General features: G+C 39.7%; 2 protein-coding genes across 20 annotated transcripts in view; both read right to left on the bottom strand.

Moving 5' to 3' along the window:
- Positions 1-3,688, bottom strand: part of LOC111604988 (glutamate-gated chloride channel) — a 46,885-nt gene extending 43,197 nt beyond the window's left edge. For all 19 annotated transcript variants that reach the window (XM_023323296.2, XM_023323293.2, XM_023323289.2 and 16 more), the window contains exon 1: positions 3,482-3,688. The gene's annotated coding sequence lies outside the window, so the exon portion shown is untranslated. The remainder of the gene's footprint in view (positions 1-3,481) is intronic.
- Positions 3,689-18,042: 14,354 nt separating this feature from the next.
- LOC111604995 lies at positions 18,043-18,606 on the bottom strand. Its single transcript, XM_023323315.1, has 2 exons — positions 18,412-18,606; positions 18,043-18,354 (listed from the first exon to the last, which is right to left on the bottom strand). The coding sequence occupies exons 1-2, from the start codon at positions 18,512-18,514 to the stop codon at positions 18,200-18,202; spliced, it is 258 nt and encodes an 85-aa protein (XP_023179083.1). The 5' UTR covers positions 18,515-18,606; the 3' UTR covers positions 18,043-18,199.

Below are 18,606 nucleotides of genomic sequence, written 5' to 3'. Positions count from 1 at the left end.
TCATTATCATTATCATTATCATTATCATTATCATTATCATTATCATTATCATTATCATTATCATTATCATTATCATTATCATTATCATTATCATTGTCATTATTATTATTATCGTTGCCTTTATCATTATCGATGTTATGATTATCATTGTCATGGTCATTGTCGCTTTCATTATCATTGTCATTGTCGCTTTCATTATCATTGTCATTATCTCCTTCATTGTCCCTGTAATTGTTATTATGACTATCATTTTCATTATGCTCACCATTACCAACATTTTAGTCATTGCCATTTTCATTATGATTTTCAATTTTATTATCAGTGTCATTACCATCGAAATTATTATAATCTTCATATCTAGTCTCAGTGATTACCATTACAATTGTTTGTATTAAGTAACATTGCCATTAGTCATACGCGCTCACATCAACTAGCTCTGATAACTTTTTTCGTGAAATTATTACTGGACAAATATTGAAATTTAATATTATTTTAATGATATTATTAAATTAGTATGAACAGTTTTGCTTTTTAATCATTAGCCTAGGGTAACTCTTTTTGAAATATGATTGTGAATGTAGTTCGAAAGCGTATTAGTGTGTCATTCTATTCGTCATCGGCGCTTAAAGCGTTTACTGGAGCAATCAAGCTACTTATCGTTGGCGGCGCACGTTGTTGTAATTTAGTTTCGTTTGTGCATGAAAATGAATTTGTATTATTGTTTGCATTAATTTGCCTTATTAATTACATTTATGTCCATTGCCGACTACGACTATTGTTTCTATTTCTTTATATATATATTTTATATGTATATATATTTTTTCTTTTTTTTGTGCTCTCTCTGGCTGTGGTAGAGCTCTCCCTGGGGGTAATTTGAGCACTGGCTGTGCGGGCAATCAAATAAATAATGAGGCTGCCGCTGCCGCTGCCGCAGTCGCTGCCTCCGTCGCCTTCTTCAAGTTTGTTTAATATGCGAAAAACGTTGCAGAACTTTTGCAGCTACTTGTCGTCGGCGGCGACGCCAACAACATTATTATTGTTGTCCTTGTTGTTATTGCTGTTGCTGTTGCGATTGTCTATGGCAACTTGCTTTTATTATTTGTTGCTGCTCGTCTGTATATTTCTATAATTGCCTTTTGCCTTTGTCTGCTCTCAGCGCCAAGCATCTGTATCTCTGTATCTATGTATCTGTATCTGCAGCTGGCTCAAGTATCTGAACATTTTTGTAAAATTGTTGATTGCTCTACCCAATTCACTTCACTGGTTGTTGTTGTTCTTTTCCTTTTTTATTTTGACATTTTTCACTCGGGACACATTTCAGTGGCTTCTTTTATATATTTAGTCTTTTTTCGAACGTTCTTTCATTCTGCTAAATGCATTTGATGCCCTTTGACGATTTCGCGTGCATTTCAAATTGAATTCAATTTGCCACGTGGCGTATGAGCAATATAATTATGAGCTTATTCAATTTTGAATGAAAGCTGCTTCTATTATGACCTATCACAGTTGGTTTTGAAGTGGTTTCTGTGATTTCTATTTCTAAATTGCGAATTTCTCGCAGATGAATGGAACCTCATCAATATGCATTGATGATAGAAGCAGCTTTCTCTCTTAATTTACCCTAATAAATGAAATGAAAATGGCTTAAATTTGAACTTAGTCTATGAATTTGAGCTTGAGCTAGATAATTTAGATGAGTTATTGATAACGAACAATTTATTTAGAAATCAAGATTGTGTATTTCGTAGATGTTTTTTGTCATTCTTAAGCAAGTTTTTATCCTAAAAGCTTATATTTGATCTTTTAAGAAGGCCAGCGCTTAATGAAATTTGGGCAGTTTTTAAAAGTACTTTGGCTTTTGAGCAATAAAAACCAACTAAAAATTGCATCTGAAATTGCTCTTTAAGCTCAAGAACGGACAAGAAATATGATAAATAATATTTGCTATGAATTTAACATATTCTTAAAATACATTTTGAAAAGTCGCTCGCAAAGTGAGTTCCATAAAATATAGCCACAAAGTTATATTTTTGGCCAGTCACTTAGGTTGAGCTGCTGTCGACTACTTGCGAAACTCTAGCGCAACTGGGCGGGAGCGTGGGCGCAGTGAAGTGAAGTAAGAAAAATAAAATAAAAAAACTTAAATGTCAACTCGCAAAAGCTAAAACACTTCACAATCAACTTGTGCATAAAACTCGCAGCGCTGGAAGAAAACACAAAATCGTACATACAAAAGCCCGCGCACGTCAACCTCAAGCAGCGCACTAGGCCACGTTGATTTACACACAGACACACAGTGTGAGTGAGAGAAAGAGAGAGAGGGAGAGTGAGTCACACACACGCTGAGCGCAATAACAACAATAAAAAAGCAAAATGGAAGAAAGAACGAGAATAACAACAAGCAAACAACGAAAAAAGACTTCCGTGTTGATTGTTTTGTTTTGCTTGTGCGAACGGAGACGACGTCAACGTCAACGGCAAGCGCCATAAAAAGCGACTACGTCTGCGAAAATCACTTTAAAAACAAGTGAAAGGCGAACAGAGTGTACGCCACACACACACACACACAGCATCGTGGAGCAGGCACTGGGCTCAAACCTGTCCATCAACAAAACTATTGCAACAATAAACAAGAACAATTTGACAATTGAAGTGCTGCCCCAAGACGGCAGCAAAAAAGCAACAACAACAACAACAAAAAGGGAAGCAGAGAGCCAAGAACTCAGCCAGAACTACTGACAAGTTGCCTACGACGCGTAGGGGAGAGGGTTTGGGAGGCTGGGCTAGGCACTTGAGCACAGTTTCCGGTCATTTACACGTACACATGCCGCACATGGCATGCCAATCTCAGCCAGAGTCTCTCTGTGTGAGAGTGTGTGTATTTTGCTGACACACTATCCTACATTTTTATTGGCTTTGCCCATCAAGCAGCCGCCCATTGCTCTAATTGTGGCACAGCTTCATGCTGTTATCGTTATCTCAATGGCCGCAAGGTCAGTTGTTCAAGAAAATTCAATTTCAATTCACGTAATTGTTTAGTTTTGTTTACACATTGTATCAATTTTCGCCAAAAGGGAGCCAACGCTCAAAAATTGGCCAACACAATTAGCACACATACACAAACTCGCACACACTGGGAGACGGCACCCAGCGACGGCAACTAAGAAATCGCTGAGCCAGCAGCAGCATAAAAGTATGCTACGAAAAATTACAAAAGGCGACTGAACCAAAAACGTAGCACAACTGGGATGCCAACTGCTATGCACAGACTCCACGTGCAGACCAGCTGAGAGTAAAGTCTGCGAGAGAAAGAGAAAGTGTATTCAAAGAGAGCGCGTGCTGCTCTTTGCGCAACTGCTGCGTGTTGTTATTGTTGCTGCTGCTGCTGTCACTGTCGCTGTCTCCCGCAGGATCAGGGTGTGGTGAGTATGCTGCTAGCATTCGGCTATGCTCTTGCTGTAAAATTTATGCTGCGCCCTACCTGCTGCTAGCGTCGCTGCCGGCGTCGCTGCTGTTATTGCGGCTCCCGCTGCTGTTGAACGAATTTTTCTGCTGCTGCGCTGCGCGTTTCCACTAATTTTTGTATGCTTGCTTTCCTTTTAGCTGATATGTGACACGCAGCGCTCACACACACACACACACATACACACAGACACACACACTCACACACACACTCACACGCGCGCGAGTCTTTTGACGTGTTGTTGTTATTGTCACTGCTGCTGTTATTGCTGTCGTTTGTATTTCACATTTTATCACACACTATTGTTACATGTGCTTCGCTCTGCTTCTTGTTGTTCTTCTTCTTCTTCTTCGTGCTAGTGTGTGCTCTGCAAGCAACTTGTATATTCTCTGTTTTTACTATCTCGAAACGTTGCTTTTGCCCGTAGCCGCTGCACAAACCGTACACGTCAACTGTCTGCACCTGACTGACTGACTGAGCAAACCAAAGAGTCCAGCGCGTCCACAAATGCTGCCGCTGCTGCCTCGGCTGCTGCTGCTGCTGCTTCTGCTACTGCGAGTGAGCGAGAGAAAGAGAGAGGGAGAGAGAAATCGTGAACGCGAGCAAAATCGATGGCAGCGCCGACGCCGTCGGCATGTGGATGCTGCAAAGCGACAACAAGAGCGACGGCAACATCTTCGTCTGCTCTTCGTATATTTTTCTGTTTTGTCTGGCCTGGTACACGCCTCAGTCGCTGCCGGCGTCGCTGTCAGTTGTTTTGATTTATTTTTGTGGTAGGTTCTGCTGAGATTGCCAAAGAGCAAAAGCTAAGAGCGACCAGCAGCAACATCAAAAGCAGCAACAGCAACGGCAACGGCAACAGCAACAGCAGCGACATCAGCGGGCACAGCCTCGAAAATTTCGCATAACTACGGCTATTTTGAGAATTGCCTTTCATTTGCAATTCATAGCCAACGGCGCTGACCCAGAAACTCCCTAAGGAACACACACATACACACAGACAGACAGACAGTGCCTGCTAACTCATGTTGACAACTATAAATAAAACAAGACACAGTACAAAATTGATGTTACTTGTAACATCTTCTTCGTTTTCATATTATTATTGGCCTTATTGAAAACAACAATTTCGAAATCAAATACTCTGCATATATAATTTTCGAGCATCAAACAAAAGACCTGGGCACCCCCTATAAACAAATATCATAAAAATGTATACGCACATATATTTATATATGAACAAAATAAATAAACATTTATAAATATTTGGCCAGCTACAGTTACAGAGTTTAACAAAAGGTCTCATCTTTTCCGGGGCCGGGCTATTCGAATTGGGAGTTGTTTCTGTTTTTTCTTTTAAGCGGCGGCTGCTCTTTATGCAAACTGTGCCCCCTGCTGCTGTTGTTGTTGTTGCTGCTGCTGTGCTGTTGCTGCCGTGTTTTCACTGTGTTTGTGTGCGTAAGCGGCTCATGAATATGTAAATTGTTATTATTGCATATTGTTCAGCGGCGGCAGAAGCAGCAGGAGCAGCAGAGCCATTGCCAGCACTGATCTGTGTGTGGCCTAAACAATGGCAGCAACAACGGAAGCAGGTAAAGAATAAAAATAAAGAAAACTTCACTTAAATATCTGCCCTGGAAATGTACTCGAGCTTTTCTTTTATAATTACTTGAGCATAGCGGCGCGTAATAGGAATTTACCTCTATTTGAATTCATGTTTATTCAACGAATTCCTTTGGCTTATTTAAATAAATTTGAGGCGCTATCAAAATTAATGTTAACTGCCCGAATTATATTATTATATTTTAAGGTAATTTCTTCTATTGAATTTGAGCTGAGTCTGTTTCGAGTTCACGAAATATTCTGTTTGCTAACCAGGCTGTTATTTTGCTGCCCTTTTAATCCCTCTTCCGCGGCAGCTGTTGTTCTGTTTTACATTAGACTTTTATTTGGGAAGCGCTTCGATACCTTAGCAGCCAATTTTCTAGCCAATAACCTTAATCAAAATGCAAAAGTAAAGTGGGCAGCAGCAGCAATGGCTGCTGCTCTGTTCCGAGAAACCGACGGATTAAGTCGCCGACCTACCCATATAAAGTCAAATTCTAATAGACTTTACTTTGCATTTTATCAAAAGTGGGAATACTCTTCATAAATATTTATTGATAATTATATATTTTTATTTTTTATCTATATTTTATAAATTTATACATTTTGTTGTTTTTATTTTTGGAAGAAATTGATGCGTATACTTAATATTATTGTCTCAAAAGCATATTTTTCATTATTTAATTTCTGGGCGTAAGTTCAAATTGTAATTTGTTTTGTATATATAAATTGTAAGAGGCAGATCCAGACTTGTTGAGACTTATGGGCTGAAACAAACAGCGTCAAGTTAACTTCCCTGGAATTATTGTCAATAGCAATGCCTAGGTTACAAAGTAATGGCCAAAAACACAGACACATATACACACACACACACCGACACACATGACCCTGCTGGTGCTTGATGCCGTCTTGACAACCTGAAGCATGCGATAGAACAAGAAGACATTTGCTGCGTCGTCTCTGATTGGCAGCTCTCCGACTCAGTCAAAGTTGAAGCCGAAGTAGAAGGCAAAAATCATCATTGACTTCTCTCTCAATGTGTGGGTGTGTGTGCCACACGCTGTCGTCATCATCGTCATCTATAATAACATCAAACAGCGCTGTCCAGAGCAGCATAGCCCAGCCAAGCTGAAAACCCAGTGCCCATGTCTATCCAGCTCTAGTACCCAGTCGCAATCCCATTCCCATTTCCACGCAACTCCCCGCTTGTTATCACGCGCAATAAAAACCAAGTTGGATTTTTTCTTTGCTTGATTTTTTTTGTTGTTTTTTTTCGTTTTTTTTTTTTTATTTGCTCCTGCATACTCTGCTAAAGGATACTCTGACTCTCACTGAAGATGGCAATGTGTCAATAGGAGTGGCTATGAAAAGAAGTACTTCAAAGCATCTTGACTTAAATTTTTGGAATTTTTTTAAATGTAATGTGAATTATTGTCGCAATTCATATACTGAAAATGTTTTATATATAAAATGTTATATAAAAAATGTTTAAAATAGAGCTTAATATAAAATATTTAAGAAATTTCTTCATGATTTAGTCAAGATATTCGGATTATTATTAGCATTAGGTTTGACTTTAGCATAGATAACTGCTATAGTATTAGTGGAGTATTATTGGAATTACGGAAGAAAATAATTAAAGACTTCATTGATATATATTGCTCAAAGCGAACTTTTAACTGAATTCGATTATCGTTAGCAAATAAATCAATTTCAGTGAGTAAAAATGAACAAAAAAATAAAATATGAACAAAAGCTAATCGCAGATCAGCGATACATATTTAAAGCGCCTCGAAACCTGAATGATATATATAATTTTTATGCAGAACGAAATGTTATCTTTAGCTAATAGCAAATCATAAATTATGCTACGTGCATTCGGTAAATGCTCAATCATTTTAATAGACCCACCGTCAAGGGCATATAATCTTCGTCAAAGATAAATATCCTTTTTTTCACTTGCTTTTTTTGATGCTTACTTGATTTTTCCTTCCTTACGATTTTCAAACATTTACTTTCGCTTTCGCAAACGAAAACATAGACAAACACACACACACACATACACTCCCATACAGCCACGCACACACCAATGCACACGTATTCAAATTTTGAAGGTTTGGGTTTGTGTGGAGGCCGATGATGGGGTGGATGAGAAGGAGGGGGAGTGTAGGGCGAGGTAAGGTAGTTAGAACCCAGGGGCTGTCAGTTGGCGCATAAAAAACACCGTGTACGCAGGCGAAAATTGTTGTTGTAGTGAGAGATTTGGGTGTCTTGTGGGCGGTGTTTGGTTTTGTGTGGGGTGTGGCACGCCCAGCAACTGTGCTGCCGGCAGGCGACGTCGTCGCCTGAATGCGCGTTTAGTTTCAAGTGTTATTTTTGTGCTAGAAGCAGCCGCCAACGAGGACATCTCGTCGTCTCGTCCTTATGAAAGCGGCCACTGCTTCGTTTTTCTACGTCTTCGGCGTTGCCAACATTGTCGTCGTCTGTTTTGGCTGAAGTGCGTAATTGATGTGAAAAGTGGCAACAAACTGTTTTTTATTTGCGCTTGCTTTCAATTTGTTTAAATTGCTGGGCGCTGTCGTCGTTGCTGGGCGTGCCAATGTGTGCACACGTACAGCCACACTGATACACATACACACACACACGCAAACAACAATGCACACATTCAAAAATGCTGATTGAAGTTTTATTGAATTTTAAATTGTACTGTCCGCGTCTGGTTCGGTTTTTGGTTCCGTTTGTCTAGCAATATCTGCTGCTCGCCTTCCTCTTACTCTGCATCCATGAATCACTCTCTTGCTCGCTCTCTCTCTCTTTCTCTCTCTCACACACACTCGCTGTCTCGCTTTGACTAACATGTTTTTTGAGTGTTTTATTGTTGACACAAATAATGTCACTCAAATGTCGAAAAGAGGCCGCTGTTTTTTGTGGTTGCTCTGAAGCGAGCTGCCAAGCATCTTCTTCTGCTCGCACGCTGAGGTTTGACATACATTAAAGTAAGTTTGTCAGGTGCGTTAGGCAGCTTGCCTGAACACAGTTGTTGCCACAAAATAGCCAAATAGCTATTGGTATTGCTAAAAAGATAAAAATAAATGTCACATTTTGCTCGCCGACGCTTGAGCGGAAGAAATTGAGATACTTTCTTAAGTACTTCTGACATTTACATCTGTAACTAATAGATTACATCAATTGACTTCAAATTTGTATTTTGCTTTGTGTGTGTGTGTGTATGTGTATAGGTGTGTGCTTGTGTTTATGTGCTTCTGCCAACACGTTTACAGCATTTAAAGCAATCGTATCGTGGAGTATTATAGAAATTGGTTGCACGTTTTAAGCTGTTGCGAAAAGTGATTTGATTCAATGGAAAAATGGTCTCTGAGGTTTTATTTATTAGTTTTATACGATAGTACTTGTAAAGCGGACAGAAAATACTGAGTTGGGTCCCCTATTATGAATTAACTTTAATAACTAGTTCAAAAGACCTTTGATCACAGTAAGAGAAAATGACTAACGCACATATTGTAAACAGTTTGAGTACGTTACTTTCCTTATCCACTGTCAATAACATTTATAAATATTGCATTTGCCCTCAAGCTCTGACCCATAATCGGCCTATAAGCTGTCGCCTTGAGTATTCAAATTAATGTAGCTAACCCAAGCAAATTTGTTTAACCTCGCTAAGTACTGTGGGGCCACATGGGCCATTAACACTTTAGATGCGGCGCAGTCAAGCCAGCCAAGCTGAAGACGAACTGGAACTGGCACTGACCCACAGAGACAATAAAGTTCAATATTAATGCACCCTTTGACACACACATACAGATAGGGCAGGAGGCAGAGAGACAACGAAAAAGCGAACAGCAACAGTTCGAGCCCCTGAAATCGGGCGCCATAAATATAAGACAAACAGGCTACTTAAACCTACAACAACAAAATAAATAAAAAAAGGAGGAGCAGAAATTTTAATGATCTGTCATAAAAGTGTGTAGCCGAAGACAACGAAAATCCCAGCGGCAGTTGCTGAAAATTGAGCGCGGACTCGGCTCAAACTCTGCCAAACATAAAACTGAATTTATTAGCATTGCATACTTTTGAGGGCAATCAAGTAACCGAAGAAGATGCCCACCCACACACATACACACGCACACTCTGCCGAAATGGTCAGAAGTGTTACTGAAAGAGAGACAGGGGGAGAGAGAGAGAAAGGCGGATAGAGAGAGGGTGACTGGCGGAGGTTTCGTGTACAAATCCTTTTAAGCACTGTGGCGCCACCTAGCGGGCGCCGTTTATGTGTCGCAGCGGCAGCAATTAATTCCGAAATCACAATAGCCATAAAGATGATGATGCGACTACAATTTGAATGGCAGGCCACAGGGCAGCATACCCCCGCCCCCTCTTCAACTAACCCCTGCTCCGCTTCGCAGACCAGTGCAGGGAGGGGATTGTCACTGTCAAAGACACGACCAAATTGACAACAATGGCGACAAGCGGCGGCCGTAATAAGTAGTGCTACTCCCGCCAGACCCTATTCTACACTGCCTGGCTTAGCCTTGGGGTTGCCGGCCATTAAATCAACGCAGGACATTGGCAGGACTCGGTCGCTGCCAATGCGGCACAATATATCAAACTTTATGTTGATTTGAGTGGCCCGCCAAAAACTTTGCGCCCCGCAGCCTGTAACTGAAGCCGGGCTCTGGCTGTGGGTCCGGGTCCGGGGTCGGGGTCTGGGTCCGGGCTAAGGTCCGCATATTTTTTTGTGGCATTGTCTCCTTTTATTGATTTATTTTGCCTGTCTCTGCTCTTGCAGGGCTGGTTTTTGTATTTTTATTTTATCATTTGTGGATTTTATTTGTGTGCTTATTTTTGATTAGATTTATTTATTTTTATTTGTGCTGAGCCGTCGTTACGTTTCCGTTTGCGGCCGCCTTCGATGCCGATGAAATTTAATAATTCCACTTAATGCAATAATAATTTCGTCGCCTTTTGTTGTGCCCCGGCACGGCTCAGGCACGACCACAGACAGAGGACATGGTCCTGCTCCTGCTTACGAACCTCATCCCACACAACTGTCATCATGGTCGTCATCGTTTTGTGGTGCTCGCCGCATAATTTGTGCGAAATTTGTCAGATTGCTGGCACATCTCGAGGCGCTTAAGTCTGAGTAATAGTGCCCAGATGCTGGGCGTGGCATTTGTAATATGTTTTATTTGACTTGTAGCAGCTGCAGGCATTCTGCTTCTTCCTCTTCTGCTATCCAAGGCTAATAAACACAAAAACTTCAAGTAATTGACGCGCTTTACTCCTGGGATACAGCCAGCAGAGCGCAGACCAGCGAGGACCCGCCGCTGATTACAATTGAATGCTTTGGTAATTGCGGCTAAATGACTCCCGAATAGGTAAATAAATAGTATATTTAGGTGTGAGTAATGGATCCAACTTAAATATACAATTGCCATTGACTTGAGCTTGAGATGACAAAAGCAACAAACAGCGATTGACTTTCCAAAATGTTTCTATCGCACGAAATCGTGAATTGAAATGAATCAACTAAGAAAAGTCGTTATTGATCTGATCTGGCCTGAGCATGCAAGACTTCAAAATGGTGAAACATAGAGTGGACGTCAAACGCTGCTATAGAATTCTCAACTGGTTACACCTTAGCAAAGCGAAAACGATAGCGAGATGTTCTGATGTTAGAAGATAGGTCCTCCTTTAAATTAATTTACTGACAAGCTGTTAATTATAAAAATAAAACATATAACTATATTTAATTTTTTGTTGAAAAGGAAATGTCTCAAGATGCGTCGAGGTCTATAAACTATTAAATTGCTTGTTTAAATTTCAATATATATTTTCTCTTGGAACTGAATATTTATAATTTATGAGATTTAAAATTTTATCTGTTAGCTGAACGCCATAGAAATTAACAAAATACATGATACCTGAGTCAGTTTGTTCTAATTTTTGTTATTCAATGTTCTAAACAACCTACGCCTTTTGATCTGTTTTTACTCTAGACTAACTCTTCGTTTATATTTTAAATTAGTTTCTTTTGAATCCGAGTTAGACTGGTTGTTTTTGTTTCCAATATTTCACTTTCTTGAGTATTTAATATCTCAAATGTTTGCTCTCAGCTCGGATAATCCGCCCAAATGCTGTTGCTTTGCCTGGCCACGCCCTCTATATTGTTCCGAAAAAAACTCACACTCACTTGATCTATAAGGTTGAACGCCCCACTTCAAGTTGCGTGCGTCGATTATTGTAATTGATTTGCACAATTGAATGGCAGGCGAGGACACGCATAAATCAAACATATACGTACACACACACGTGCACACACGCACAACACGCGTGCATCAATTATTGAAGTCTGTCGTCATTTTTGTTGTGCATCAGATAGAAAATAAAAGTGAAACAAAAGATGTATATAAATAAAAGAATATATATATATATATATCTTTGGACGATTTGGGGTCTGTCACGCACTGAAGTTTTATTGTTTTGCAAACGCTTAAATCGAATGCCTGTCAGCCGATTACGGCCTACAATTTTCTCGTTTCTGCGATTCGCGCATCGTTGCCGATCAATTATGCAAATGGGCACGGCGACATATTCAATAATAAAGTGACTTCGTCGTCTGCGTCGCACGCATGTCGCAGCATTTATTAAAAGCACTCACATTGTGCGTATTACGTATACGCAATGTGTGGCTGCCAGCCAAAAACAACAGCAGCACAAATAACTGAAGATAAAAGACGAAAAAGGGAGACAAAACGTATGTGTACGAAGACACACACACATGAACACGCTCACATATGCGAACAGCTGTTTGAATAGCGCAATTCGAGCTCAGTCCATATGAAGCTGTAAGTGCCGCTGTAACTGTGCCGAATTATGCCATCGAATTGACAGAATTTTCGCCAAGAATCCAACCAAACGCATAGAAGCAATTGAAATGTTGCGTATACGAAGTGTTGGCCAGGGCGACAATTGAATGATAGAAATAAAAAAATATGCGATGCTTCAATCATGCATGAGCGAGAGATTGTTATCCATAATTTTCATATTGAATATTTATTATATAGATGAAATTACAAAATATTTAAATTAATACAATATACAAAGAATGCTGTAAGGAAAATTGAGTTTTGAGGAAAATAAATCAAACTAAATAAAAGCCCTTGAAGTAAAATATGCTTAAGAATATATAAAAAATCTTAGATAAAAGCAAATTTGAGGCCTAATTTAATTGTCTTTGCAGCTGAATCATACTGGAATGATTAGTGCTTAATAACAAACCGTTTTTAATTAAATACAGTTTTGTTTTGGTCACAGTTATGCGAGACTTAAGCCAACAATATTGACTTCAATTGCTGTGCATAATAAAATTATTATTATATTATTATTGATATTTCAAGACGCAGTTAAATACAAAGAAATATGTTTTCAGAATAAAAAAGATACGTTCAAATTCATGGGAAATTCATTTCATATTTTAAAGAGAGCTTGCCTAATTATAGAATCTGCACAAGTGTCCTGAAAACATTTTTTTTCGTTTTTTTGGTTTCTCTTCAGAATTTTGTTCAGCAAAAACATATGCAAATATTTTTGAATTGCGATGAGGATATGGAAGCTGGAAAGAGAGTAGGAGGTGAGGTTGGGAGGGGGCAACTTTAAAGCCTTCTTCGAGCATAAAATGTTTCTACTAATGACTGAAAGCCAACAGCGCGTGGCGCTCGCCCACACGCAGACACTGAGGCAGACAACCTTCTGCTCAGAAAGTGCCACACGCACACGCACACGCGCAGGCACACACACATGCACATACACTCACATATGTGCCTCACCACCGGCAATCAGTCAGCCTCAAATTGTTTCTAATTAAGACTCTGGGTCCTGCTTCTGTAGGTCCGTTTGGGTGTCCTCTTCAAAAAGGGCTGTCGCCTCCTGTGCAGTCAAGTGTTGTCTATGGCGCTGCTCCGGACGCAGCTACACGGCCTGTTTACATGCACAGTTTGTTGCACACATACGCTTACACGGACAGACAGTGGTACATGCAGGTCCTGTTTGTCCATTACTCGAAGGAATTTAATTATAACTTCTGTAACTAATTTCCGTTTTTGGCAATTTGGCAGGCGGATGTGTGCCCCCACATATGGACGTATGCATAAAGCATAGCAAAAGGCAGAGAAGCCGAGGCCCCATCACTGGGAATTGAGCTGCACAAATTAATATTTAATGCAACCAGACGCACAGTTTCAACTGCTGTTGCCAACTACTCATTGAATATAACGCATACGCAACGATGGACGCTGTCCAGAGACAAAAACACACAAAGAGAGAGGTGGGCTGAGTTGGAAAAAGTTAGAGCCTGCTGTGACAGCAATGAACACGTAGCTGGCATAAACATCATCATCAGCGGCATCAACATTATCATCAGTGTCATTTACGTGACTTGCCGTGTCCATTAAGCCGGCAACAGGATGGCAAGATGGCAGTATGGCCAAGCAACGTGACCCAAAGGATTACAGCGACCCGGGGAGTTATTAGACCTATCAGCAGCAAGGTACACCAGCACCAATAACATAAATATATATACAAGTATATTATATATATATATATATATATATATATATGTATAATAAAAAAAATTATTAAAAAAAAAAACAAACAAACTTTTTTCTGCTCTCAGAACTTTGGCCTTGGCTAAAACCGCGCCACGCAGCTTAACCCCACTTAGGAGTGCGGTGGCGGGGGGCTAATTTAAAGTTTGTTTTATTTTAAATAAAATATTAAACAAGAAGAGCAAAAAACACCACCCAGCTTGCAAAGGGACACTCGAATTTGAGCGCTGCGCGAAAAATTTTTATTTGCACTTTTGATAAATTAATTAAAAGTGAAAAAGGGCGGCAAATCTTTAAAATAATTAATTAAATAAACGGGCGACATGGCAAACAAATAGCCCGCAAAAGCAAAAGTCGAAAAAAAAGCGGAAGCAACAACAACAACAAACATAAAAATAGCTGTGGATGAAGAAGGAATACTGAATGCCAAATGATGAATGCGCCTCAAAGCGAACTCTGAGGCTGGGGCTGAGTCAAAGCCTGAAACGAACTGAAATTATGGCAACCAACTGACACAGAAATCCATTTTTCATTTTCAACCATAAGCATAGAGAGGCGGCTGCCGCTGGGCGTGGCATACGAACCGAGTTGAGGTGGGTTGGGGCTTGGCTAAGTGTATGTGTGTGTGTGTGTGTGTGGAGGGCTGGCCTAACAGGACCCAAGCCTTTGCCTACTTATTTATGAGCTTGTATGTTGGTAGTTGGTCAAACAAAAAACGACGCAACAACAACAACAACAGCAACACCATCTACCAAAAAAAGGGTTAGAGATTACAAACGAAAAAAATAAATAGAAAGAAGCAGCAGCAAACATGCTACTGATATTTGTTGTTGCCCATTGTAGATGCTGCCGTTGTCGTCGTCGTTGTTGTTGTTGTTATTTTCTTGATGCGGCTGGTGAGTGTAAAATATAACAAATATAAATCGAGGCCTGCTCGACTTTAAAATGCTCTAACTGCAAGTTCGAAACATGTTTTGATTGCAAAGCAATTGAGCCTAGTGCAGGGCTCTCTAAATGGATTGGATTGGATTTCTTATTATGCAATGCAATTGTTTCTGCTAATGAATATCTACAAGAGTGTTTTCTATAATATTTTAATACAAAAATTATAATAATAAAAATAAAATTTTAAAATTATTACAATAAAAAATTAATAGTTAATTAAAAAAAGTTATTCCTTAATTTTGTTAACTAATTTTTTTATTTCTAAACATTTGCTGGACAAAATCCAATCTTTTCACAAATTTATGTTGAATATATATTGAAAGACAATATAAAAGCATAAAAATAAATTTAATATTTAATAACAATATAGCTCAATCAAATTTTGATAATAAATGAAAGGAGTAGACTATTTGAAAAGATACAAAATGCATGCAAGGCTTACAGATGGTATATAACTCAATTTCATTGTAAACTTTTATATCAATATTTTATATTATTGATTAAAGTTGTACAGTACGCAAAAATAAAATATAATATAAACTGATGGCATTGAGAGTTAACTAGGAGTGACTGAAGCTGCCTTTGGCTTGCAGCTTGAAGTCAAATCTGTTAAGGAATAAAATTGTAGCTTGACTCTACGACATAATGCTTGAATATGAGCACAAAAGATCCAGATTCTATTGTGTTTATAATTAACCCTATAGATGCCCAACAGATTGACAAAAATAGCATGTTGCTTATAGGACTAGGGCATCAGAAATGCTCAGTCAAAGACCTTTTCTTTTTCTTCTTATTTGCCCCTTTTTTGCTTATGGCTTTGGTCTTGGGCGGCTTTTGTCTGGGAAATTGCGTATACGCCTGGTAGCGCATAGCAGCCAGTGTGTGTGTGTGTATGTGGCATGCAAACAAAAGGCGCTTGTCTGTCAGCTTCGAACTTGAAAATAAAAAAAATAGGAGAGTAGAAATTTCACAAAAATGAGTTGTAAATGTCGAAAGTGCTTGATATGCCGTAGACAATTTTCAAATGTCGGCAATCTGCAAAGCAATTTGAGAAAACTGAAAAAAGAAATGAGGAAAATATGCGCTATAATTTACACACCAGGCCAGTTCCTTTTTTGCAACATATTTGTTGGCTGTTGTTGTTCTTTCTCTTTATATATACATATATTTTTGTATATTTTTGCCATGACAACTCTTCGGGGAAAGGCAGTGGCAGTGGCAGTGGTAGCCCGGCTGCTGAGCCCGGCTCTGTGGCTCTGTGGCCTGGGCCATGTTTGTGTGTTTTGGCTGTAAGCAGCTGTCACTGATTTCTGACAAATTGATTTGACAGTCGACAGGCGACCAGCTGAACGGGTCTAAGGGGAGAGGGGAGTAGACTGGCAGCCCTGGCAGCAAGTCAGGCGCGTGTGCTAAAAAAAGATGAAAGCTGTCTGTTGCCGTGACTGTTACCATGGTCTATGCAATGCGTAAGAGTCTTGTGGCAAGGCTGCCCAGCCGAACTGAACGCCGTAAGAGAGCCAAAGAGTTGCCGTTGTCAAAGAGCAGAAGCGTGGTGAGTATTTTCAGTGCTTGGATATGTCTGTGTGCGGGTGTGCGAGTGTACACATGTCCATTGTTATTGTTTTGTTGTGCGACATGGCAGAAGTCTTACAATTTAGTTGCAGCCAGTTACCTGCTTGATTGACATACAACAAACGTTTGACTGACTAAACACATGCAGCGAACTTCAGCCAGAGCGCACAAAAGCAAAGAAATAAAAACCAAATCGAAAAGAAGAATGCTGAACCGCTGGGAAAACGCCATTAGAGTGGCAGCTGCCAGGCCACGTCTGTCAGCTTTTTATTTATAAACTGTGCAAATAAAATCAGTAAAACTGCAGCAAAATCCCACAGCTAGCCGAGTTATATGGCCTAGAACTTGTATATGTGGGCATCGCTGCCCACAAATCAAACAATTAATTTTGCTGTCTGAAATTCCAGCAGTAAATCAACAGTCAAACAATTGAACCATTTAACTATGTAAATAAAATTAATACGAGCAAAGAATACAGCTGACGCTGGGAGAGTGGGCAGTCATGGTCACCTTATGGTCCAGAGTCCACGAAAAATCCATTAAAAAGCAATCAATATATGGAAAACAAATGCCAGTCACTTGTGAGCAAGCTGCCCTTACCAATCTACCTCTCCCTTTCCGTCGCTCTCTGTGCCGCGCTCTCTCCATCTAGCAACACAGCAAAAATTGAGCAGAAAATGTAAAAAAAAATCGCTTGCGAAACACAAAAATTTGAAGCCTGCGAGCAGCGGGCGGCACAGAAAAAATCTTTAAAAAACGACTCTTAATGACCACGACCCCCAAGACAAGGTGAAAGTGAGAGTGAGAGAGAGGTGCACAGCGCGTCAGCTAGTGGGAGAGAGCGAGAGAGTGAGCCAAGACTAGGTACAAGGCTGCGCTCAGACCCAAAAAATGCAAGTGCGAAGATTGTGAAGGAGGTCGAAGCGACTGCGTAATGCCCTACAAAAGTAACTGAGAGCTGAACTGAAAGTATAATTATATTTATTATATAAAATTTATTATTGATCTAAATATATCGTTACAAATAAGAGCGAGGCTCTAAATGGTTTTTATTTTTGTTTTTGTATTTTTTACTATATTTTCTCATTTTTAAATTAAGTATGCTTGCGTCATGAATTGCTGCCTCTTTAATTATCCAAACAGAAACTTTGAACTAGAACTAGAACCAAATTATAATCAAGCGGCTAAGATTGTAGAGGTAGAAAGTTTTTCCCCTCTTAGCTCTCTGACAACAGGCAGCCAGAAGACTAAGAAAATATACCCATTAACATCTGTTAAGCAGAGTAGCGCTATTTTATAGGTATATACATTCATATATATAGATATGTGAGTGTACCTCGGTGAGTTGCCATTTTTGCTGATTTTAGTTGAGCTCAGCCTGCGCCTGGTGTTGACCTGATTTTCCGTGACGTCATTTGGCCCACAATCTGCTGCTGCGGCCGCGGCTGTGGCTGCTTCTGCTTCTGCTGCTGTTACTGAGAGCTAGCCTAGTCACACATACAACCAAATGCATAGCTGGGTAAATGGGTTGATGCTAAGCATATGATCCACAGCTAGAGCTCAAGTTGGGTCATGTAGTGGGATTCATTTGCTGAAAATGCATGAAAAATTGATTGATTTTCACTCAAAAATAATGCAATGAACTTACGAAATCTTTCTGACACTGAGATATTCTTTGTCTCTTTAATACAATTAGTATAACATTTGTATAAAATCGTATTCAATTTTAAGTTACAAGGCATGTAATATTATCAGACAGAGATAGAAGAGGGTTAGCCTGTGGAGCAACAATCAGTGAAGTAGAAGAAGACATGGGAGATTTCAGAAAACGGGTTTTGGAGGTGATCACAGCTTTAATTGTTCATACTTGTTTACATTTACAGATTACAAGACAATATACTCTGATTCGGTTGAGATGGTACTTGTTGTAGATAACGCTTGGATTTTGTACGTTCTGATCATGTTAATACCTTCGCATAAACCCTTTACATCAGTTTACGTCCACAGCTCTCTCATGTCTTACCTTCGACATGCAGCAAATTTTGCCTCGTAAAATGCAAATAGTTTTTACCATCGATTGGTGATTCCTGGGGCAGACCTTTACTTCCCGACATTTGCCGCCGTTCTTGCTGCACGAAACCAGGTCTGCAATGGAAGTACGATATTATTGACAATGACCAGTGCAGGAGCTGGGCATCTTACCCGATTTAGAAATGGCGCGACAGGTGAGGCAACCGCCAACCAGCAGCAAAACAACCAGCAGCATCGCTGTCCATTTAACCGAGCCCACACTTTTCAAAGTCATTTGTCAAAGGGCTCAGTATTTTAATATATTTTTAAACTAAACAAACAAACGTTGAAGGTTATTTCATGACCAAGTGCTTAATATGACTAACT

The sequence above is a fragment of the Drosophila hydei genome, unplaced genomic scaffold (genome assembly GCF_003285905.1).
Source record: "Drosophila hydei strain 15085-1641.00,03,60 unplaced genomic scaffold, DhydRS2 tig00000063-arrow-pilon, whole genome shotgun sequence".
Classification (NCBI taxonomy): domain Eukaryota; kingdom Metazoa; phylum Arthropoda; class Insecta; order Diptera; family Drosophilidae; genus Drosophila; species Drosophila hydei.
Note: the sequence above shows the minus strand (reverse complement) of the source record. Positions and strands in the feature narration are given on the sequence as shown.